The sequence below is a fragment of the Myiozetetes cayanensis genome, unplaced genomic scaffold (genome assembly GCF_022539395.1).
Source record: "Myiozetetes cayanensis isolate MyiCay16 unplaced genomic scaffold, myiCay2020 scf1, whole genome shotgun sequence".
In the NCBI taxonomy this organism is placed as follows: Eukaryota; Metazoa; Chordata; class Aves; order Passeriformes; family Tyrannidae; genus Myiozetetes; species Myiozetetes cayanensis.
In genome coordinates this window covers 83,660,713-83,686,208 of record NW_026086604.1, presented here as the reverse complement: position 1 = coordinate 83,686,208, position 25,496 = coordinate 83,660,713, and the positions used below count along the sequence as shown (strand labels likewise).

At 42.9% G+C, this 25,496-nt stretch overlaps 1 protein-coding gene across 2 annotated transcripts in view; it reads left to right on the top strand.

Moving 5' to 3' along the window:
- Positions 1-25,496, top strand: part of SLC22A23 (solute carrier family 22 member 23) — a 109,770-nt gene that overhangs the window by 79,068 nt on the left and 5,206 nt on the right. The window contains exons 5-10 of one of the 2 annotated variants that reach the window (XM_050306316.1): positions 746-873; positions 7,289-7,378; positions 12,686-12,788; positions 15,793-16,025; positions 18,679-18,711; positions 20,466-20,589. In XM_050306316.1, the coding sequence (XP_050162273.1) occupies positions 746-873; positions 7,289-7,378; positions 12,686-12,788; positions 15,793-16,025; positions 18,679-18,711; positions 20,466-20,589 (711 nt within the window). The remainder of the gene's footprint in view (positions 1-745; positions 874-7,288; positions 7,379-12,685; positions 12,789-15,792; positions 16,026-18,678; positions 18,712-20,465; positions 20,590-25,496) is intronic. The other variant, XM_050306325.1, reaches the window with a different exon arrangement.

Sequence of the window (25,496 nt, the reverse complement as noted above, 5' to 3'; positions counted from 1 at the left end):
AAAAAGGAAGAATGATCAGTTAAGCTCATGAATCTGGTAAAAATCAGCACTTGAAGGAAACAACTGGACAGAAAAGAAACTTTTTTAACTGTGCACACGTATGTATTGTTAAGGCAACTCAACACAGTATTGTCTTTACTAAAGGAAACTTTTAAAACAACAACTAAATATTGTCTGGAACACACACAGTACTGACCTGCATAAAGAATGACTCCATATGTGGGAGAAGATTTTTGACATGTTTAAAATCTGAGAAAATCTGTTGCAATATAATCCTAAGTAATTCTTCCCTTTCCTCTGTCTTTAGAAGAGAACCCAAATTACTTCTGTCAGCTATTTTCCTTCTTTGGTCTGAATTACCATGTGTTAAGTGCACATCTCATTCATTTGATTCTTGGCATCAAATGTTTATTGCAGACAGCACTGACTCCTCCTTCCAGTTCTTTCAAAATTATATTAATGGACAGAGCACCTGGAATATGCTATAAATTCTAATATATCCTATTTCCATGGTGTAGGACAGTTCCTCTATCATTCGTGAATTGAGGTAAAAGAAAATGTCATTAATTTGCACATTCTGAATTGGTTTTTCCTCCTTCTTTGTTTCACAAGTGATTTTTCTGCATTTTGAAATAATTATATAGCTCCTGAGTGGTTAAATGAATGGCTAAAACTCTTATCAGTTCATCCTCTGACAGAAACTTGGAAGCAACCATAACCTGTTTTCCTGTTACTTTCTTTAAAGTATTTTCCCAGAGTCACTTCGGTGGTTGATGGCTACACAACAATTTGAGGCATCCAAGGAACTGATCCTTCAGTTCACGCACAAGAACAGGATGAACACAGAAAGCGACATCAAAGGAGTAGTGCCTGGTGAGTAGGACAGACAACTACAAATCCCTCAGCTTTTCTTTAAAGGCTGCATGTGGCATTACTGCCCATAATTAAATTATCCATTTATTGCCTGTAAAATCATCCCATTCATTCATTCATTCATTCACTTTGCTTTTCTTGAAAATCCATTCCCAACTCCAGCACTGTGTTTAAAACTACTTGGCCTGTTGAACAGTCCTAGTAATTATAGTCTTGTCTTTCAGTGCCATGTGTCTTTAGAGACATCTCTTAAAGAATTTTACCACAGCTACAAGAGTGTGCCTTCAGCTCTGTATGCCTCAGGAAACTGTGTTATAAGGAAGCTGCTTGCCGGGACCTAGCCCATCACCCAACATTTACTTTGTTAGTTTGGAGAAGCAGCAGCACTCAAACTCCTTATGTGCCAGCCCCATGGGAAACTAAACCACAGTTTCTCTTCAAAGCTTTGCTCCAACAGCTGTTTTGCTTTCTTCTGCTGCATCATCTGAGTGATGCTGCTTTAGGGATGGAGGGTTGCTGCAAGTGGCAGCAGCTAGGGTGCAGTTTTTGCTTGAGAGTCTAAATTATCAATTTCTTGGTTGCCTGGTGCTTTTAGAAAGAACTGGCTCCTCTAATCACCAGAATTGTCACTGAAATAGCCAAAATCCTGTCTTGCAGGGTGCTTTGCAGAAGAGACTTGTGTGTGTGTGCGCATGTGTGTGTGTGCCTCTAGTTACAACAAAGGTGAAGAGTTTCTGGATCTTCATCTCACCAGTACACCTGTCAGATATGATGCAGGCCCCCCCCTTCCTTCTCACAAACCTTGATTCTGCCATAAACACCCATTTCGCACTGTCACTTGCAATCTCCATCAGACTACGCACTAGTCAGAAAACAGTGAAAACATTTCTTGTTTTCCTTTTTTTTTTTTTTTTTTTTTTCAAACCCTACCTGCTCTGATCGCAGGGGCTGCAGGGAGATCTCACTCAGAAGTGATGCCTCTGCACTTGTCTGATACTTGCTGTCAGAGATCTCTGGGTAACTGTAGCTTCAGTCAGTCACTGTTAAAGGCATCAGTCAGCACTGGAACCGGCTTCATCCAGGATAGAAAAGTGTTACCATTATCAGTGCCTAATGAATAAAGCAGTCTTTATCAATGAGGGGTGAGAAAGCCTGGTTAGAGTCTGTGGTATATGTACCACATTGGTCATTGGTGTGATTTTTGGTGCACACTGGTGGTAATTAGCTTGCTTGCATGTAATTGTGTGTCTGGGGTTACAGTTCTTGGATCTGCATCACATAAGATGATTTTGCAATATAAGTGCTGTTTTTCTGGCAAAGTTCTGAAAAGCATAGGGCTATGTGGGCAGCCATTAACCTTGTGATCTGCATCCCCCCACGTCTCCTTTTTGCAGATCTTCCTCGCTGTAAATGATGGATCTTGAGAAAACCTGTCTCTGAGGCTACACAATGTCTCACACTTTGACTTGGAGTTTCCTAACTCCTAAGTCTGGCTTTTCTCAGTCAGCTTCTTGATTTTGCAGATGAAATAAAATGTATTTTAGGGGAAAGAAAAAACAAATTACCTGAGTTTGCTTTAAGGAAAACAATAAAGAGGCAACTGTGTCTAGAGGGATTTATTTAAGCCATGTATAAAGTTATTGCCCGTGGAGGAATGCTAAGTGTCAAAATGGTTTTATGACTATTATTTGTGACTGATTTACTTTTATCAGCAGTTTCATGGTAGGAGTATACTCCTCCTAAGGGAGGGACTCCCTTTCATGTGAAAAACAGAGCATTATTTCGCATCTTGATATTGTGGATTCTCTCGACTGCAAATACATTTAGATATAGCAGTTGTCAGTACAATACCTTTTGAAAACTATAAATTATTCAGAACATGGTCATTTCTGCCTCCTTGTTGATGATGGGTTTGTTGGGGATGTTGTTGGGGTATTTTTATTATTTCTTTCCTCACTTTTTCTCTTTGAACTCTTTCTGCAGCCCCACACTTTAAGGCTTTCTTGACCCAGCTCTGGAGGGACGCTGCATTGCTGTAGGGAGAGTAAGAGAGGAGCAATATCAAAAGGATGAAGTAAGATTAACTACAAGCTGTTGAAGGAAGGACCTTCTCTCTCATTCTGGTTGCATGGGAGTGTTGATGGTCTGAGTGAGGACAGGAGAAAAGTAGAAATCCTGAATTAAGAATGGTATCAAACCACAGACCATGTGTCCTGCGGTGGGTCAGTAACCAGAAGAAAGCATTTCTCTGCTTTTGTGTGTTATAATCACATACCCGTAGTTGCTATAGCAGGGAATGGGTAAAAAGCTGTTACTTGTCTGGGAGAAAGGATGCCATTCAGCCTGATGCAGATATCCCCTATTTTCCCTTGACTTCATTGTTGAGCTTTCCTGTCTGTGTGGAGGAGGTTTTGTTTGTGATTTGTTTTATTCTTTGTTTTCCATCTGAAAGGGCTGGAAACTGTTTTGCTCTAGTTAGGGGCCATTGTGTTCCTGTTTATTATTCCTCGCTGCATTGCTGTAACAACCTTCTGTGATTGAATTACTCCCAATACGTTTAAATGATAAACCGCTCACTTGCAGTCCCTTCCAGCAGAAAACACCACTGTAATTTTACTCGTACATACCGGTCAAATTAGTGTATCCAATATAACAGATCATTACAGGAGTTCCAGTTTCATATGTACCTATTTTGGCAGTTGATATGAGTTCCATAATAAAAAGAAGCAGCATTCTAGAGGGTGAAGTGTTTCTGGGATAGAGGAAAATTTAATTTTGAATTGCTCTCCAAGCAGTGAGCAGGCTGGTTTTCCTTTCTGAAGAATCACATAATTCCCTTTGCCTGCTGAGAGCTTTAACTTTTCCATTTGGATGATACTGCCCATAGTGGAGAGTGCCACTGTAGGGCCTGCTTCCTCCTTGGGGAGGTGGCCATCCACATGTTGGGTGGGAAAAAAAAGGAAGCAAAATTTCTCTGCTGGTTTTGACAGTCCATAGGGTGGGAGTGGTTTTCAAGTGCTCTTGTGGGAGATGTCTCTAAAGACAACAACTAAAAGTCCAGATAGTGGTCCAGCTGCAGTTGAAAGGTCTGGCAGCTACAGAATCAACCTCTGCCTGGAGAAAATGAGGGTAGGCAGATGATGGGCAATGCTCAACCAGCAAGATAGCAAGGGACTGTGCTTACATGGAAACCAGGTGAGAGAAGGGACATTGATAGGAGTCTGGAGTTTGTAAGAGTAACTTTGCCCTTATCTTCCATGACCTGTCCCAGCGGTGATGTTGGTTGTGCAAGGGGAACTAATTCATCAGCATCTTTAAAGTGGCCTTATTTTTGAGTGATTGATACACTTTGTGATTTTGAGCAGGAATAAATTGCCTTTGTAAAGAGATCTTTGGGTTTATGTGGTTGTGTTTTCTTCTTTAATGGTTAAGAAATCTAGGTGTATTAATTAGACCTGGTTAAATCATTCCTAATGTGTTTTGAGTCTTAAAATTTCATCAGTTGGCTTAACACTTTTTCTTCTTTTAGAAATAATAGTTAAAATTCATTTCTGCATCAAGGAAATTATTTTAATTCAACTGCATGTTGAAATTTTATTTTTAAAACAGGCTTGTTGCATTTTGTGGAAAAATATTTCAAAACATTATCCAAAAAAGGTTCAATCAGGAAAATATGAAACATTTTGATAATATTAATTTGGTACAGGCTTTTTAATCCCAGTTTCTCCAGAAACTTCACCATGTCTTCCCTGTTACCCTGTGGAACAAGAAAGAAACATACATTTCAGTGCAGCTGCAGGACAGTCATTTTGGCTTAAGTGAAATAAATGCTAAATATGGAGTTCTGTTTAACAAACAGGAGAAAAGAGTGTTTAAGGGAATTGGAAATCCCAAAGCACCAACTCTCCTTACACCTTTTAAAGGTGTGTTATACTTTAGATGGCTTTCACCATTTTTATAGGATGCATTCTTTTTCTTTGTGTGAGGGTGGAGGATCTGTTTGTTGCCTGGAACAGGTCGTGTGCTGCAAACTGGTCTTGGTTGCACCAGCACCTGGCCCTGCCATGTCTGGGTGTGCTGGGAAATGCATTCCTTGGGATGCTGTATCATCCGTTACCTAAGTGTAAAACTTGGTGCTTCCATGGAAACCCACCCCTGTGTGGTTCTCTTTGCCTTCCGCTATGGTGGGAGACATTTCAGATGTTCCTTCACACAAAGATTACTGCTTGACCAGACTAAAAAACAAAGCTCCCTTTTTGCTCACCTCCAGATGAAAAAACAAGCCACAGTGTTCCTGTGAACAGATAACTTGTAGCTGTTCCTTTCTAAACTTAGTTAAATAATATTGATGTAATGACAAAAAGTGGCCAGGAAAGATCAAGTGTCTAAATAGATGCAAATACTATAGCATGTAGGACATAACATGGAGAGGATGAAGGGATACAGTGGTGGTGAGTACTCTGTATGTGCATGTGTGTGGATTGCAGTTAGGAAAGCTGTGGTTTTCAGGGGCTTTGCCTCTGAAGAAAAAAAAAATTGAACTGTCTTTCACCTTTCTTGCTACTGAGCAACACACTGCCATGACTTTTCTTTTGTACATAAGCTGTTTTTCTGGGGTTTTTTTGCTATATGGTTTTTTTTTTCCAAAGCATGGGTCTTGGATCTATATCATTTTTTCACTGCTTTATCCACTGGGTAAATAGCAGAGGGAAGGGTGGAAAAGCCTTATGTCTGAAAGTAAGTCTCTTTCGCTATAAAGCTTTACTCATATCCTTAGATCATCACACCTATAACTACACTCCTGTTTTCAAGCTTCTGATAGATGAAGAGGGTATTAGCTAGAGAAAGAAAGCAAGTTTCCTGGCCCCATAATACAGGTAACTCTGTGTGATACTACTATGTACAAACCTGACAGATGTGTTCCTTTACCAGATCCTGTTTCTTGGGTGTTTAATGGTGCCAAACTTAAATATACCATGCAACAACCAGGGAGTGGCCAGCTAAATGTGGGAAATGTAGTTAAAACAGTTCAAAATGCTGCTTGAAGGCAGACATTAATAAGGACTTTAAAAGACATGTTAAAAAGGACTGTGGGTCAACCACAGAGATATCCGTCTCAAAATTTTAAAAACCCAACCAAACAAAACAAAACAGCAAGTGATTTCAGTTGCCCATTTGTGTGTTTAATCAGCGTTCAGGAGGGTCTGGGTTTCTCCTTATGGGCCCCTGTTGTCCAGTGGCAGGAACTGATGGAGTCTGTGCAACTCCTTCAGGATGTGCTGTACGTGATAGTGATTATCAAGGATAAAACTGGTCATTTAAGTCCTCTTCTCCTGGCTAGGTCTACAGGAATGGAAGAGGAGAGTCCATGCATGCCCTGACTATATCCCTGGCAAGGGTGGTAGTCATATCTGACAGCAGCAGGTTTCGGAGGGGACAGGGGAAAAAGGGTGCACTCTGCTGCGAATATACCTTTCAGTGCCACTGGGAAAAGCCAAATATACTGGAAAATTTAAAGAAAAAGGAAAAGAATGTGTTCTCAACCTCTGTTTAGGCTTGAATTACTCTTTCTCACTAGTTGAGTTCTCTGCAGAGTCTCACTGGCCACACTCCAGCCTGTTGATTTGTGCCGGGCTGGCACTCTGGGTCTCCATCCACAGTACTACCTATCCTGCCAGAGGAACTGGCTTTACAGGGCAGGAGTCATGTGCAGAGGGCAGGCAGCAAGCCCTGGTGCTCCTGGCACCTCCCCACCCACGGGCACAGGGAGGGGAGACAATGAGTGAGTCCAGATGTGGATGTGAAGGGTAGGAGACCTCAGGAACCAAGTGGAGGTGGAGAGCAATAAGAGGGGACCAGTGGACAAGAGAAGAGAGCAAATAAGAGACTTAAACAAGTTTTGTTAGACAAAGATTAAAGATAGTTGGAGAGGACTTAGAGGCAAAGAAAACAAAGGAGACCAAAGAAGCTGTGATCATTTGTTGTCCCCTCTTTCTAGAACAAGCTTTCAAGGCCAAGGATTCAGTCTCAGCCGTCTTCTCTGTGAAATCCACTCCTAAAATGTGTGCTTCACCCCTCCATCCTGCCCAATTCACTTGCTCTGCCTGCTGAAGTTTCCTCCATAGCTCTGACAGCAAAGAGCAGCAATGCATGTGTGGGTACCTGAAACCTCCCGATGGCTCAGACATGGCTCCACACAATGACATTTGAGCTGCTCTTTGTGTTAAGGGGTTTTTTTTTTTTGATTTTTTTGGGGGTTTTTTTGGTGATGTTAGAAGAATGTAAACATCGTCATGTCACACCCTAGGAAATGGAAGAAGTCAGGTTGCCTGGGCAACCCTTGCTTGGCCTCCTGGCATGAAGGCCATGTTGATACAGCCTTTAATAACATGATTACAACCTATTTTTTCCACAGGGCATAGGATGGACGAATCAGTGCATAGGATGGACGATGATGTGGGAATGAAGCTGTTGTCTGTTCCTCATTTGTTGCAGAATTTGGAAGGTGTGTAGTGAATGAGGCAGAAGGTTGCAGGAGGAAAGAGGACAGTGTTGGGGAAATGAAGCTGAATACCTCCTTAAGAACTGTACTTGTTCTCTGTGTCTGACAGGGAAGTTTTTCCCTGGAATCAGGCCCTTTCAGTCCTATCACTAATTTCTTCAGTGTCTGTCTCTAGCCTGTAATTCTGGGGCTTGAATTGCAGAAAGCTGGGAGCATTTATATCAGCAACTGCAAGTCATATTGCCGCATGATTTTTCTCATTCTGGACAAAAATCCTCTGTATTGTATCTCCCTGCCTGCAAAACTGGAATAATCTTTGCCCTTACTTTTACAAGGTGGTAGAGATTATTTCATTACTATTTATGAAATACGTGTATATTCTGACAGCACTGTAGGATTGTCTCTGAGGAAATCTATGATTTTTTTGTACTCACTGGGAGGTTTGGATAATAGGGCTGAGAGGCACATTTTCAATGGGAAAGGTAGAGATGTCATTACTACCTACCCATTTGCTGACTGCAGTGAGCATTCTGGGGGGAAATTAATATGTGATCATCGGAGTGCTATATTCTAATGCATATGAACAACTGAAAATTGCAAAGGCAACCTTATGTCTGGCTTTTTCTAATTTTTTTTAATGTAATTAGAAGTACAGGATTGAAATAAATTATTGCAATCAGTCCTTAGCTGTTATAGCCATAGAATTACACAGTTGCTCTCATGAGATGAGATTAATTTTAAATGCTGCTAGTATTTATGTCCAGTGCTTTTGTTAGAAGTCTCCATATTGCTCTTGTAGTCGAGTACATTTTAGCATTCAATTCAAATACACTATGGTTGTCTGTTTTCATTCTTTTTTTCCCTTCCCGTTTGCTCCTGTCTGTGCCCATCTCAAATCTCCTTTTCTCTTTTCCCATGCTTTGTGAGAGGACAGCAGCCCCATTCCTTTGCTGAGATTAAGTTCTCCTTTATCTCCCCTCCTTTTATAAATGGGCTTGCCAAAACTTTAGTTTCTCAAATATTGATGACCAGAGTTGTAAGAGAGTACCAGCATTTCATTGTCTGAATTGCAAATACCTCATGGCCTCAATAAGCTGGTGTCATATAGTAACTTATGTTTAAGTAGTACATAATCAAGTCCAACACAGCCTTTGCTTATCTTCCACCAGAAACATTTCCCCTTAATCACTGAGAATCTTACTTTGTATTATGTATTTTCACTTGCTTTTGCAACACAAGGGTTTGGTTTCACCTAGTTCCCTCCAATGACCCATTTCTGTGTCGTACTTACCTTTGGTAGTAAGGCAGTGCCTCACTTTGTCACCAGCAGACCTTATTGATCCCTTTCTAAAGTTTTGACAGGCTCCCTACTGAGGTTATTAAACAAGATTTTTTTTTTCTTTTTTGAGAGTAAGACAAGTCACTCTGCCACTAATGTCCTGCTATCTGCTTATGATTTCCATTTTTCTATCTCTTATTGTCTGGCATCAGTCAGTCTTTTACCAACCTCATAATTTCTGTATGTGACTTGATAACCTTCAGTATTTCTCCACTATTAGGCTTTTCAAAAATGCAGTGATTCAGACTGCTAGTCCTCCATGATAATAAAAAAATAAATAAACACAAAGGGAGTTCATGGAGACAGAAGTCCTGGTAGGTATAAATAAACCTGTGTACCAGTAACTTAGTCTACCTGAGAGTAGACTGCTTCAGCTCTGTGTTTTGAATGGGTTTACCTCCTGCTGCAGAGCTGTCATGCTCCGTGGATTGATTGAGCCTCTGTACTGGGCTTCCATGGCTCTTTTCATGTTCGAAGAGCTACTGACAGCATCATTCAGCGGCCAGAAAAATCCAGCAGAAGTACATCACCACAGGACACTTGTCATTTTGGACATTCTTTTTTGGCCGCTTGATTTGGGCTTTTGTCTATTTTGTTTATGCCAAGTGATGCAGAGATGTGTGCCTTCATTTGAAGGTATTCAAGATACTTTCTGATTTTGAAAGCCATGCTCCTCAAACACAGAGGATCCCATGAGAATTCAGCAGTGTAAGGAGCTAGAAGCTGATAGGATTCTCCCTCCTGTGAGACTTTAAAAAAGTCTCCCATTGAATAGTTTTAATTTCCACTGAGATATAAAGAGTTAGCTTGTAGACAGTTTTCCTGCCGAGTCCTTGAATAGGAAGCCTAGAGTGTGTGTGGGCTCTGGAGTATGGGAAAACTTACTAGGGGCCTCTGAGTAAATGGATAAAAATGTTTTTTATTTTCCATACTCAAAACTGAAACATTTAATGCAAATTCCCTCTGAAGTGGTGACTTCACTGCAAAATCAAACAATAAGCTGGGAATAGGGGAAGTTTTTTCTGGTGTTAGCCCTGAGAGAGCAACAGTTTGCTTCCATGAGGCTTTAGCAGGCTTCAGCTTGACTTCTCTTTTAATATATGAATGTTGACATATGGAGGTCAGACAACCTAAGAGCTGTTGCTCTTCTGATGCTCATCACAGTCACTCAGAGCAGGTCCTTTCATGTAAGCAGGCTCCCTCCAAAGACAGCAGGTCATTTACAGGTGACTTAGATTTGGAGTTTTAAAAATGTCATAGAGAGATGGAGGCGTAAATAGCTGGTAGAACCAGAAGGCTTTTAGTAAGAAGTCAGGCATTCTTTGGTGTAAAGTTTGAGGCCAGATTCTTTTTTTATTTGCCTTTTTTTTTCCCCTTGGTTTTTCTTTTTTTTTCTTCCTCTTTTTTTTTCATTACTGCTTTTAATGCTGTTACGTATGGAATCTCCTTTGAGAAATTTTCTTATAATGATGCAAGGTATCCACAGAGTATGACCCCCATCAGAGCAGAAGCAAGAGTCTGCTGAAGAAAGACTACTGCATGAGACAGGATAGAGAAGGCATGAAACCACTCATGTGTGATCCTCTCTGCAGCTGAAGCTGAGGAGGTGTTTGTCAGTTCACATAACCCACCAGCTAGCCATTACTTGGGGATAGAACAGTGGTTCAGTGCGAAACACTGACAGGAATCAGTTCAGAAGCGCTGATTTATGAGGGAAGTTAAAAGGGGGCCTGAGTGCACATGAGAAGGATGCATGACAATAAATAAAGAATTTACGGATTGTGGGAACGTCTAATGTATGAGCAAAGCAAGAGCTGAGGGCGAAATAATATCTGGTTCCAAAGAGAAGTATAACCAAGTTAAGTGTTGCTTTTCTTAGGTTTTTAAGTTGTGGCTCAATGAAGCATATATTGACAATGAAATTTACTTTCTCTTCTCTAAGAAAAAATAAAAATCACCCTGAGAAATGAAAAAAAAAAAAATCAAGAAAATCTGAAGGATATGGCGTTAGGGACTATCTTGTACTGACAGAGGATGAGATGTTTTAGTTTGATAGGCCAAATTGTCCATGTGAAATCTATGCAACGTGTGTTGTTTGGGAAGTGATTTTCCTTGTTGCCCTTCAGATGAAGTAGTAAACAGCCACCAACAGCCTTTCAAAACCTTTGTGCCTCTCCTAATGCTTGCTTTGACTTTTTTGCTGTAGGTGGTGTAGCTTGGGCTGAATTATAGGCTTTACAACTACGTTTTATCTAAATGCTTCTGTTGTTCTGAATTATTTTATTCCCACTTACTCCTTTCCAGAATCTTGCTACAAAAATCATTTTGACCTTTTTCTTTGAGATTAAATACTACCTTTCTTTATTGCCTTTTTTTTTTTTAATATAACCCAAATCCGTTGCTGAACCTACTGTGGGCTTCTGTAACACAAATATTAATTTAACCAATTTCTTTTGCTCCACCTCTGCTTTTTTGCTTTTGTGATCTTCATGCTGCATAGATTCTGGGGAGAAATGGCCATTATGAGGTAGTAAGGGAAGTAGTATGGCAATATTCTGCCAAGTACGGTCATTAATACATAATACCCTTTGCTGCTTTTGTCGGAAGCATTCCCAGTAGTTGCTCTAGAGGGAAGGCCAGGAGTGACCCGTGAGCAGTGAATAGCTCAAGTATTTGCATATAAATAATGTTTGCTTGATTTATTACTTTTATGATACACTTTTCAAATAGCAGCAGGCAAACGTGTTTTTTCTTTAGTTCTTAAATTCAGGTGAATTCCCTCCCCATCCTCCCCTCCCACCCCCAGCTTGCTTTTATTTTCCTGTGTCCTGCAGCTCTTTAAGAAATTGCTATTCAGCAGAGTAAGGCAGAGGTCAGGGCAGGCCAGTGTGGACAAGTGAGGACACCCATGCTAATTATGTATGCACGAAGGGAACGCGTGCACCATTCAGAACAGGGCCACGCTGCTGCCTTTAAACACAGTCAGTCTAGAAAGCAGAAAAAAAGCAGTCCTAGTCTGTACTCTTGGAGTGCATTGTTTTTGTGATGGTTCTTTATAACTACAGCTTCTTCTGTTTTTATTGAACTTATTGCTGTCTCACTGATCCAGTAGCTTGGAAACAGGCTGGTTTGGCATGCTTAGGTAGGTCTTCATGCTCTAAATTACTGATATTTGGTAAATAAAGTGTCCTTTGTTATTGTCCCATGCCAACAAGGATGTCAGATGCAATATTTGCAAGGCTTGTGTGTTCTTAATAGCATTGCATAGAAAAGTTAGCTTGGAGCTGCTCAGCACTTTAGGGACACAGTGAAACTTTAGTTCTGAAATGCAGAGATACCTCAGCTGCTGATACCCAAAGATTTTTCTTTTAGTAAATGTCTTAATGTTTAGGACATCCATCAGAATAATTTTAAATATTTGAAAAGGGAGTGGGGTGAGGGAGTATAAGCTGACGTAATGTCCTAGCCACTTTATTCTGAAATCTGCATTTTAACAAACCTTGAGAGAGTCCCATGAAAAATGAGTTTGAACTTCAGTCCTTTCCATGGCTTTTCAGGTGTGCATTGCACAAAGGCAGCAGAGTTTCTAGCTGCACAAGTGCAGTTCTGCCTGTGTAGGTGTTTAAAAATTAACAGAATCATGAAGTTTTTCAAGAAATTTGATGTCATGCTTGCTGGGATTGAGCTCCATACTGCTCCCCTTTTACAAATACATTTTTAACTGGGAGATGGTTTGGAGTGTGAAGGAGTTCTTAGATAGCTCTTCTGCCCCAAGAAGGTTAAGGGAAGCCTGAAAGAACAAGGGGAACCTGTGGTGGACTTTGGACAGGCTGTTCAGCATTTCTGTAGTTCCTATTAGTGTAATCGGTAGTGTCCTGCTCTCCAGCACACCCCTCAAAATATCTGTAGTTTACAAGCAAATCTTCTCGTTCTCCCCAGTGAAAGAATAATTTTGGTTTGGTTTGTTTCAGAACTGGAAAAGGAAATCACCAGGAGACCGAAGAAAGTCTGCATTGTTAAAGTGGTGGGAACAAGGAACCTGTGGAAAAACATCGTGGTATTGTGTGTGAACTCGTAAGTCGGATCTCTTTCTGTTTGAATGGTTGTGTGGTCAGTCAACTGGAAGCAGCAATGGGAAATGATGAGGGAGCTCCTTCGATTCCTAGAGACATTAGCCTTCACTAATGTCTCTGATAAATGATCCTGGAGAAACACCAGATGTTGCAGGGAACTGTTTTTATGGCAAACATAGAGGAGCTCGTTGGCTGTTTCAGGCAGCAGAACCACCTGTCTTCTCAGGTGCCATGCTGCAAGTGCATTGCTGTCATCAGTGGTCTTGGGTGGCCACGTGCTGGTATCTGCTCATGCGTGCAGACATCTACTACTTGGCATCCTGGATGAGATTTTTGAAACCTTTAATGCCACAGGAGTACAGGTTCAAGTAGTTTACATCTGATAGGGCTGTGTTGCAGAGGAAGACGTTGCTTGCTAAAACACACAAGCCGCCTCCCTTGTATAACAGCTGTCCTTGATAGGTCTTCAAAGGCAGATTGCAAAGTGCTTCAGCACTCCCAAATAGTGTATGGGAGACACAAGGGAGAGTGTTCTGTAGGAGACTGCACAGTGTGGTACTTTCGTCCTAAGGCTTCAGTTTAGACATGCTTATGAGGGCAAAACCAAGCATGAGCCTGAGGGTTTTGCAGGTTACAGGCTCCGAGACTTCCTATCCAGAACTGCCCTCCTTGTAAAGAGGAGATAGATGGGCTTGCAAATTCTGGGAGGGCACCAGCAGTGGATTTTCTAATTTTTCTATCTCATAAAATGACCATTTGAATTTCTTTCATTGTTTGGTTTTTGTTTGTTCTTTTTTTTTAAATGGGAGGTGGGAACAGAGAAGAGTGGAAATCCCCCAGGTTTAGAAGCATATAGCTCTCTTGTGCATTTTTCTTCATCACATCAGGGCACTACTCTGCAGCCCTCGCTTCTGTTAACAGGCTTATGGATCAGTCATAACCCAGAGGGGACAAAAGGCACCCAGAAGCACCAAGACTTCAGGGGTCAGTCTCCAGTACTATTGGTTGCAGAACCAGCTCTAGTCTTAACGAGTTTTGTGTCCTCTTCCACTCACTAATGAGTGATTCCCTCTGCTCTGAAACAGTGTTTTCATCTTCGGCTCAACTGGTACATTTAATAGCCAGAGTTAACTATGTCTGTGAAAAATGTTTACATGGGGAATTCTCCCCTTCTCCCTCACCCTCATTAATTTTGCATATTTGGAAATGCTCTAAACCGGAACTAGGCAGCCCAGAAAATAACTTCTGACATTAGCATGCAGAGGCTGTTTGCCATCCAAGCAGAGCATGAAGCAGATCTATGTCTGAGGAAATAGATTTCATGTTTGTTTTTAGGGGGTGGGAAAAAAATTTTAATTTTAATTCTGTTATTCCTGTTAGATGGGGCTGTGCTGAATTTTAGTACGTGGAGAAAGAGACTTTTGCAGATAATAATAAAAAATCAAGGAAGATACTTAGTTTTAAAAGTAACAATTCTGAGCTGCTCTCCAAGTTAAGAGAATAGAGTAATTCTTGGGGAAGCAGGCTGGAAAGCAAAGTCCAAACAATACAGTAATTTAGTTTATAGGTCATGGCCTAAATAACAACTTCTGCAACTGTGTTGGCATGCATAGAATAGAACAGAAGAAATGCTGGTTAGCTCTGCCCTTTTATTACTGTTGTTTGGCTGATTAATATTGCTCTTATGGGAGAATTCAGTTATAATGTAGCTATCCAAAGCAAAATGTCATTTTTGTGTAAGAGCAAGCACTTGTACTAGGTTTTTACCAGGGTGAAAGTGTTTGGTATTCAGGGTGGGATTTTGTACTAAAGCATTGATTCAGAAGTTTGCAAGAGAAATTCCTCGGGCCCTGGGCTATCATGCACTGCCAGTTCCCCCAAGTGTTTCTATCCCTATTTTGTTACCCAGTTTACGCTGACAGAGCTTCAAATTCCTGGCCTTCAGGAGAAGTGTATTAGTGTAATCTACCTACCATTCATTTTTTTTGGAGACCTGGATCTGTGCCTGCCACTCTGTCAGGCACAATTAATTTATGACATGAAGTTTGTCTTGTCTGAGTGCCAGGGACAAGAGGCTCTTCCTGGCAGAGGTATTTGAGCCATGATGGGTGCAGTTGAGAGCACTGACCTTTCCCATAACACCTCTGATGCAATTTTGCACCACATCAACGGTGATGCTGGGGCTTCTCATCTGTGTACCTCCAGCCCCCTGCTCTTCCTTTTTTTTTTTTTTTTTTTTTTTTTTTTTTTTTTTTTTTGGAGAGGCAAGGTAGGACAGGAGAAAGAGAGAGGAGTGAAATGAGGTGTGAAGATTTTGATCACTGGCATCACGAAGAAACTTTCCTCTTAAAAGAGGAGACACTTTGCTATGAAGGGTGATGTAAATGTGTAGATTGGATTAGAGCTTATTGTTTCAGAATTGTGATAATCATTGCAGCGCATGGGACTTCAAATAGTCCTTTCTCAGGGATTTTCACTTTTAACAGGCTAGCTTGGGAAGTAGGATGTAATGTTTGTGTTTAGTATGACCAAATGCCACAGGCAGGTGGGTCTTCCTGGAAGACACATCTGTATTGCACCGTGCTTTGCTGTCCAAGCACGCAGGCTGCTTCATCACAGCAATGTGGTTGTCAGCAGATGCACTGGGAACAGAGAGATGTCCTTCTCGGGGTGCAGGAGTTCTCAAATACAACAGGAAAACCAATCACGCACTAGGAATCCTTGTAAAGTTGCTTGTACCCCGATCCTACTGTGAGCAGCAGCTGTATGAATAAAGCCAGCAAGAGTTTGGTTGAATAGAGGTTTTTCTTTTGGTCACTACTTATCTTTATAGTAGCACCTAGAAGTCTGAGGTAAGTTTTTGTGGTTTTTTTTGCACGAGGTATTTTATTCCTGCAGCAGAAGAAATTTTTTCTGCATTAATGTGTTCCTACACAAAATTATGTTGCAGTGCACGTCTGCCTTGTCAGCAATGATCTCCTTTTGCCCTATCCTATTTTCCTTAGGCTGACTGGGTATGGCATACACCACTGTTTTGCAAAAAGCATGATGGGGCATGAAGCGAAGATGGCGATTACCCACAACTTCTATGCAGACTACTACACCATGGCTGGGATTGCGCTGGCATCCTGCCTGGCCATGTGCCCAGTGGTCGGGTTTCTGGGAAGGAGAGGAGGACTCCTGCTTTTCATGATACTTACAGCTCTGGCATCACTTCTGCAGCTGGGTCTTCTCAACTGTAAGTTGGAGATGAGAGCTTTCCAGGACCACACAAGTTTGACATGCAAATAAGGGACCAGGAAATATTAGCATTTCCTTTGCCTTTCCTAGATTTGTCCTACCATCTGCATAGTTTAAGAAGGTGAATGTATTTGAAGGTTTCCCCAAACACCTGTTGTCTTAGGCTCATGAACAAAAGGCATTGCGTTCTGGATGATTGATTCCCCTGGTGAAGCTCACTGGGCATTGATGCTGCATTAGGGTTCTCACTTAAAAGCAAACGAGGAAATAAAAAGTGTTTTTTATTTTATCTTAGTGAAATAGCCTCCAGGGAAAGTGCTGGGCAGGGATTGGGAAGGGAAAACTTCCCCAATTGAGTCTGCATCTTAAATGGCTGCTAAACCAAGCAGAAGTTAGAGCAGTAGGTATATGTCCTCTGCCTATTCTGAACATCTTTCTATGAGTAAGTAATATACAGGTAGTATGGAAATTATGCAGCTGAAAGACCCTTATTTGAACACAGTGTGTATGTATAGTCCATCTGAATGTATACACATAATTTTGGGAGGTGACACAGCTTTTCAGATGGATTGTTCCTGCCAAAACCAAGAGTATTTCACCTCTTCCTTTCCAGGCAGTAACCTTTATCTGACCCTTTTGAGCTGCTTCAGCTATTAAAACTACTATAAAAATACTCCCTTTCCTTTTTTATTTTATTTTATTGTCTTCATTTTTTGTTGGTTGAGAAAGTTGAACGTGATGAATCAGAGAGATGCAGAGGGAAGGTACTTTGTCACTCTCACAGCTGTCAAACATTAGATCCCTGTCCCATGAAACACCACCCCAAGGAAAGGGGAAGAGGGTTGAGACATGCTTTGGACAAACTAGTTATGAGACAAACACCAGCACACTGGTTATTGCTGTTTTTCATTTCTAAGTTTAGAAATAATTGAGGGCTTTAATTAGAGCTTTTTGCATTGAGGATGGAAAGTTTTCACATTCCCGCGTACTGAAGGCAGCTCCAAGCCAACAAGAATTGTCCATATTTACAGACTGTGTTTCCTGAAGGCATTTACTAAGTTAACCTTTAGCAAACACGCTATTTGTGGGAGTGTAGGAGGGAAACAGGGTACCTCTTTCATGACGTGGATGAAACTCCAACATCACGTGTGTTTGCTCCCAGCTTGGCACAGATATTTACACTCCCATTGAGCAGATATTTACCATGTCCAGCAAACCCAGCTGAGAGTGGGAGAAGTCCCCTGTCCCCACCTCATCACCAGTCTGTTGATGGACTGTGACTGCTCACACACAGGTTCACACTGTGCATGTGTGCAACCTCACGAAACTCCACGTTCTTCTGGTTGTGTCCATCAGGGTCTCTCTACACTGAATTCATCCCGTTTTAATTTTTTTTTTTAAGGATGTCAGATGTTTGTTTGAGGCTATTGAGGTAATAATCATGCAGTTGTTTAGTTGAGAGAAAGTATGTCAGAGCCGTTAATCTGCTCTAGAGCCATGAAAATCAACAAAAAAATCAGTGAGGGAGGTGGAGAGGAACACCCTGTAGGAATTATTACCACCTTTTCCAGAATGGGTTTAGGTGGTTTTGTGAACCAGGTTGCTAAAACTAAGAGCAGGCATGGGCTCTAGGTGTGTTGTGCTACGTTGGCACTCTCAGCACGGTGCACCCATCAGCCTTCACCACTCTACCCTCACCCCCTTATTTGTGAGAAGAGGAAGGAAAGGCAGCCTTGAACTTCAGAGCAGCTCGAGTCCCCCCACTCTAGATCATACCCCCCTTCTTCCTCAGAAGAGCTAGACAGTGTTTGGAGAGAAGCAGTGACCCTTCTGATTATGAAATCTGTCACAGCAATCCTGCGTGTTTTAGCTTAGCGTAATTTGGGTGTAACTGGCAAATGAAATCAGAATTTGAGAACAGTGAGAGAGAGGGATATTCTTCACCAGCCACAAACCTGCAGCAGACCTTGGGGCTTGGCATGCTTGGCACTTCCTCTGAACTCTGGGGTGTCACCTGGGAAGTCACAGAAGGCTGGAGGGAGATGAGCAGCAGAGCTATGGCCAGCTTGTGCTGCTGCCCTTCCCCTTGCTGCCCAGCACTGCTGTGTGCTCCTGTGTGGTTAGGACACGTGGCACTTGGTATCTAAGGTGACACATGGACCATCAGCTCAGGGTTTTGGTGAAGAATAGGGTCTCCCACCAGTCTGACAGTGCTGATGCTCAGACTTTTTAATCTCTAGAGTTTCTGTTGGCCATTCCTTCGGGGCTGCAGCAGGAGGGCATTTTTTTTCTTCTCCCCCTTCATTAACAGGGGGAGAACACAAAGAGGCCTTTGTGTTAACGCCAGTTGTAATTCTGGGGCTCTTAAATATGCTTTACTGCTGGTTTGTTATCACTGTCTCATTAGCATGCTGTCCTCCGGTTGAAATGTGCCTGGAAACAGCATGTCCTATCTGGTGGCCAGGGAAAAGATGTGCCAGCTGTGGCATGGGAAAGAATTGTGTGGGGGGCTAGGGTGGCATGTGGGATTTACCTTTTTTTTTTTTTCTTTTCCTTTGGATAAATAAATATGTAAAACCATTACGTTCTTGTTTTTTCTCCTTTTCTCTCTTATTTTTATCTTCCTCTGACTTCCGTGGTCTTGGATCCAGTGATCGGAAAATACAGTCAACTTCCAGACTCAGGTATAGTTTACTGACAAATCTGCATTATGTTGAAAACACTCCCTCAGGAGCAGGTAGATCCAAAAGGCCTGAGCCAAAGCACCCAGAGCAGAGCTGCTGCCACAGAGGGGCGCAGGGGGAAAGCCCACTTCTACACAGTGCCTTGAGACCCCACTCATAGGCAGGTCCGCTCATTTATGTGCAGTCTCTTGGTGTAGTATCCCCTCCACATAGTCTGTCTTGTCTCTGTATGTCAAGACAGGCTGCAGAGGTCCCCCAAGGTTTATTTTCAGATACACGGTAAGGCTTTCTCAGAAAATCTCCTGAGAAGCAACATTCCCAGTTCAGGAATCTCAGTTCTTTTTTTTCCAGAAAGATCTGAGATGACAAAGTCACTTCTGATAAGGGCACTTAAACACCTTAAAAAATACTCTCCCAGATACCTTATCCCAGGCTGAAGTACTGTAATGGCAATGCAATGACAGGCTACAGGGGAACGAAATTTACCCTTCTGTATTAGATTTGATGGACCTGTCCTTGCCCAGCTTTTCCAAGGTCTGTTCTGCTGAGCAATTATGACTCCCTGAGGGGTAAGTGGTGTAGCCTCACCTGCCTTGCAAGAGTGGACAGGGAGCCTCAGAGGCCCATATTTTGCACAGGCGCTGTGCTCACATCCTTATCTGCTGGCAGTATGTGCTCTCTTCCCCAAACTTGGGGTGCACTCAAGAAAGGGCTTAGCCCTGAGCAGGCTGGAACATGTTTTGGAAGATGTAACCGAAGAGCTCCCAAACACCTTTTGCTCTCCTGACAGCTGATACATTCAGCAAGAGCAAAACCAGCTGTTAATTTTCATTGGATCCGACACAGAGACTGCACCTGCTTGGGATTACATGTTGATGAACAGTTCTTTCTTCAGGCAGGTCTTGGGATTTGGCTATAGAAAGGTGGGGGAGTGTTGGCTGCAAAGCTCCAGTCCTTTCCCCAGAACTCTTGTCAGACACGATGTGTTGACCTTGTATGGTGCAATAGTCTCTGCAAGTGACGTGACCTCCTCTCTGGTCAGGACAGACTACTTGAGCTTGTACAACTCTGGATCAGATATCCTGCCCCTGCCCACAGAAGGTGGTGAGCAGGGATCAAGGGTGAGATGTAGTATCGTCATGACCAGAAGACAGTTTCCTTTAGCCTTGTTTAGATTTACTGGGGTTTCTCCCTGTGCTTGATAGACACTGTTCATCCTGGAAGCCTTGCTGCCATCCAGCCATGAAATGACTGAGCAAACAGCCTTGACTTAAGGGAGTGCTTTACTGTCCTTGGCATCAGCTGTTCTCACCCAGAGTTGCTGGGCAAAGGCTGTCAAGCTGGGAGTTACGACAGAGTTTGCAGACTGATCAAGTGCAGGGGCTTAGTGCAGAGATGGGAGCACTTTTATTTCTTTAGCCTCTTGCCCTGCAATGGGAGGGAAGCAGCTGGTGCCTAAAAGACTGCCCAAAGATGTGGGGTTTTTGGGTTTTACCTTTTTTGTGGTGGCCGAGCATAAAAAACTTGGAGACTGCTGCCATTTTTGGCATGACATTATGATTTTTTTCATGTATGTTCATGTCTCAGGTGCTTGGGGAATGGGTGCTGTAAAAACCAGTTTTAAATTAGTATTACAAAATAACTCATATTCTTGTCTAGGGAGAATGAGTAACATAAACCATAAACCTCTTGGTTTTTTTTCCTTGGAAGTTTGGCCTCATTCTTACTTTTTATGAACACACTTGTCTTGTCAGGTATGAGTGACAGCGTCAAAGACAAATTCTCTGTTGCATTTTCCATCGTGGGTATGTTTTCTTCGCATGCTGTTGGAAGCCTCAGCGTGTTCTTCTGTGCTGAAATCACACCCACAGTAATCAGGTAAGACGTTGGCCCTGAGCTCAAAAGACGGGGACAGGATTATCCTCATTAAGCCGATAAGGGCCGGTGTAACTTAACGCATTGTATGGGAGGGGAAACGCCATGTAACTGGAGACCTCAGCAATTTTGGAGCTGCTCTTTAAGGTCACTGCAGTCAGTCTGCCTGGGTAAATGAGTGTCTGCGTACAGAGAGGCTTTGTTTGCCATGGCTCCACCTTGTGTCCCATCGTGGAGCTGATCAGCAGGCCAGGCAGCGCATGAATTGCAGCGTGGTAGGGTCTTAAATACTCAGCTGAACCAGATTGCGTGGTTGAATGTTGTCATTGCTTCACTTACTCTGCGGGATTTATATAAGCAGCGACCGGGTGAGTTTACAGCTTGATATAAAAGGAGAAATTCCATGAGTGTGCAGAGGAGGACATAGGTGCCAGCAATCCCTGTCTCCATAGAGCAGGCTAACCAGGCCAGTCGTAAGGGTGCTTCCGTGGAAGGCAGGTGTTGAAATCATAGAATCATAGAATCATAGAATAGATTGGGTTGGAAAAGACCTCCAAGATCATCAAGTCCAACCCCTGATCCAATGGTGTTAAATGCTTTTGATGTCTAAAGGTGCTCTGCAAGCCTGCCTTTCCTACAGCAGCACCCCCGTTAGTGGTTTGCCTTTACTGGAGGTTAAGTCATCTTTCTCTTTGCACTCAGATCTATCTTAGCAGAGACTCAAAGTCTTTCTAAAGAGGAGCACTTTCAACCTGGGAAATAGTAGAAATCAGACAGATGATCTTTGTTGGAGAATTTCCCATAACATGTCTTTGCATAGTCAGGGGTTTGTACCATTTTATATATTTGCTGTTATCTTTCACAGCACAAAGGTTGTGCTTTTGTGTTCTGGATTATGCTTTTAGCAACACCACAGCAGTTCAGGAGTCCTCCCTGACTCCATTGAATTTCCCAGGAATGTAGATCATATGTGTGGGAGGGAAAGAGTGGAGGAAAGAGGATACTCTTTTTTTTTTTTTTTCCCCTCCAAATTATATGCCTTTTGCGCTTCACGAAAGTGTTATTGCAGAACTGTTAGCTGAGTAGCTAGAGTCTCCTTGATCCATGGCCTTTTCTTCCAAGCTATCTCAGTTTGTTAATGTATTTTACAGATAACATTATTTCCACAGGGAAAGGCAATGTGAGCAGTGAGATTATATAGCAACCCAAAACACTAACAGCTATTTATTTATGTGTGTGTCAGTCAATTTTGTGGTTTTATGCCTCTTTAATTTTCTCCTTGTCTCTATTTGAAAGACACATAGATAAGGAATTGACTGTGTCAGACAGAAGAGAATCTGCCAAGTAGGGTCAGATGTGCAGTGTGAACTTAGCAAGATTTTTTTTCCTTAAGTCACTCATGTTGCTCCAGGAAAGGGGAAAAAGTCCTGGCTGGGAGCTGAAATTCTGCTTCCCATGACTCTTCTGGGTGACACCAGGCAAATGAAAGTAGTTGGATATGCCTCAGGGTCCCCATTTGTTTATAGGGATGATGACACTGCAGCGCTTTGCGGTCTTACCACCGTGATAAGATCCACTCAGGGCTGTAATTAGGAGATGTAGCTCAGGATGGTGCATAAACCTGTGTCAGGCAGAGGTGTGGTTAAGCTGCCTTCTGTCTTCCATTTTGGTGGGATCTGGCTGCTCCTTCATATCCTGCTCTCCAAAATACTTTCTTGGATGCCCTTTGGGGGTTGGAACTAGAATTATCTTTAAGGTACCTTCCAATCCAAACTATTCTATGATGGTAATATGCTTTTGGTTGAATCTCAAGGAACCTTAAGGAAAAGGGAGGCAAAGAGAACACTAGGGTTGTCTCAAGGGTTTCCCTAATCAAATTCTTTACCAGTAATGCCCCATCCCCAAGGATGGAAAACAGCACTGTCATTACCTGAGGTAGCAGTGGTGTGACAGCAAACCCATAGCACCCCTCCATACCTGCTGCTGTGGTGTTGAGATGAACAGTTACAGTAGTAGAGGAGGAAAACAGCCATCCTCATCACCAGGAGGTGCCACCTGCTCCAGCAACATGAAGGTTTCATGCTCTCATGTGGCACAGATGCATCCTTCATACCCTTGCACCGCACCCCAGTCTCCTGGCGGTAGGAAGGAGGGCTTCACCAGGGGCTACAGTATGGAGCTCCATCCAAATGCTGAGTTAAAGCACTGAGTGGCACCGATAATCCATCTAATAATCTTGACACCACTGCAGTCTGCACAGCTACTAAACAGAAATAGGCTGAGGAAAACACATTGTGTCCTCTCCTCATCCTCCACACGCTCAGTTACTATGAAGTCTGATTTATTTCTATCAGTGTCCTGCTTTTATGTCCACCTTTCCAAAGAAATGAAGAGTGAGCAGTGATGGCGGAATCAGGAGTTTTACCCATCAGTAGTTGCCTGAAATCAGATTTCCAGCTGTTAAGGAAACTTTCCTGTCTGACCATCCAGGAGTCACTCAGCAGTCACACTTGTGCAAAGGGGCCGCACCACTGCACGGCCTCTTGAATCCGGGTCCCGCCGCCTAGAGCTCAGTCTGCAGCTGACACGGCAGCTCTCACACCCAGCTGCCTGCACTGAGCATACTCCTCAACACAGTGGGGTACAGGGCTGTTCTGTGGCACTTGAACCAGGCCTGGCTTCTTGAAGGTGGGGCCCTGCTCCATGAGGCCGAGGGCATCCTGATGTATTATGGAAGCTCTGGCCTAGGACTGAACGCACAGAAAGTTACTTATGCGTGGGCAGGGAAAAAGTGTGGAGGTTTTCAGGGACTGACTTCAAGAAGTGGACGAGCTGATTCAGCAAAGTCCAGAAAACCTGGTCCAGTTTCAGAGTTGGCCCTGCTTTGTACAGGAGGCTGGAGCAGGTGCTCTCCCAAAGTCTCCTTTAGCCTGGGCAGCTCTCTGGCTCTTTTGTACTCTGAGCCATGCCATGTGTTGACCCATTTGCTCAATGCAGACAAATGGCCATCTGAAGACAGGATTAATATTTCTCTGCGCTCCTGAGGAGTGCTGAGAAGGGCAAGGCCCTTTCCTTAGAATGTCAGCGCGGATGTTTTGCTGCTCCCTGAAAAAATACTGCAGTAACAAGCAAGGGACTTCCACCCCATGAACAAGCAGGACCTTTCTGAGGATAAAATTTTGGAATGAGGTCCCTTTGCAATTTGCCCACGTCAGGACCATAAACTTCATGCTTAAGTTTATGTACAAACCATCCCTCCCTTCTGCCAGGGGGTGAGCAGAGGTTGGAGAAGTGGTTCTGGTCGATCATCCGTGGAGCTGTGCCATGGGAAAGCCCCCCACAGCAGCCATTGGCAGGCAGAGATGCGAGGGGGTAAGCTGGGGCTCACCATGGATGACAGCAGCCCTCACACTTCCTCCCCAGGTTCCACTCTGAGAGTGTTCAAAGTACAGTAGCTGGCCCCTGCCATGGAAGACCTCAAGCTGAGGAGGAGCAGTGTCCCAAAACACTCAGAATGTTTTTGTTTTCCACCTGCTGTCCATGTCACCTGGAAAAACTGTGAATTATGAGGGGTGCTGCCTCTCCTGTCTTGTAACTGTTTTCCTGATGTGCACAGAAAGAACAAAAAATTACTGACAGTATTTTCAGTTTTCTCTTCTTTTTTTTCCCTTCACATTTTCATGTTTGCAATGTAGTCAAATCTTAAACAAAACCCTTCTAAGACGCATACCAAAACGTACTTTCAAGCTGCCTCCTACCAGGTTTTGCTGGCGCTGGATAAAGTAAAGCCTGCTGTAATTAATGACGTCATATGGAAAAACTTTTTTCCCCCCCCTCAAAATCTGAAGCCACTTGACCCATAAATGACAGAGCCGTCTTTGTTGTTGCTTTTTTCCATTTTCTTTCAGTTGCTTGATGTCCTTCTACAGCAGCTTTTAAAACTCACCTCAGGTCCTTCTCAGGGGGCCTGAGATACAATTCAGCTGTAGCAAACACTGATGTAAATGAGACGGGCTTTTGTTGCTTGAGAACCAGCTTGGAGAGAGATTTGCCATGCATTTTGGGACTGGTTGAGTCAGTTACTCATGTGAGTGTATAAATGAAGTTGCAGGGAGGCCAGTTGCACAATAGTCGTATTCAGCTGGGTTTCTAAATTGCCATTGGAAAGCTGGCAAGTTTTTAATAAGGGCTTTTGCAGTATTTGGAGAAGTCACTGTTGTCTGTGAAAGATGCTCTGCTGAGTCTGGAGAACTGGAATATACATGCATGAATTTTTGATCCAGTCAGTGTCCCAAGAATGTCTTTTGAAACCTATGCTTGCTGCCCTTCAGCTGTCAAGTAAACAGCAGTGGATTTTGGAAAGCATTGAGTGAAGATTAGCTTTAACACAGTGGCTGGCTGAGTGAATTTGGCATTTGCAGGTTTATGGTACTGTGATTTCTAGTACAGTTAAGTCAATGAAACTGATTTTTTTCCCCAAGTATTTGACATAAAGCAGTCCATTTGCCTTTTGCAGTCATCGTTCTGTAAGGGGTAGTTATTGTTAATAATTACAACTCTGCACTGGGCCAGAAACTGAAGCATCTGAGCCCCTCTGATCTCCAGAGGGTTTGGGAGTAGATAGCATCTCCCAGAGGAACTGCAGGAAACATACTGCCTCCACAGGCTTCATAAGGAAGCAGGGTACCAGTGATGAAGCTCACAGGGAAACCTCCCTCTGCAGGCAGCAGGGTCTTTGGAAAGTAAAGGACAAGCTGTCAGTCTCACAGATTTTGTTAGAATGAGTCACTTAAGGGTGACGCTCTGCTGGCCAGAGAACTCAGTTGTGCCACAGCCGGAGGAGGGAATGGCCTGCCTCACAGAAACACCTGTAGTGCTGCTTTTGTGTGGAGTCACCCAACACAGACAGA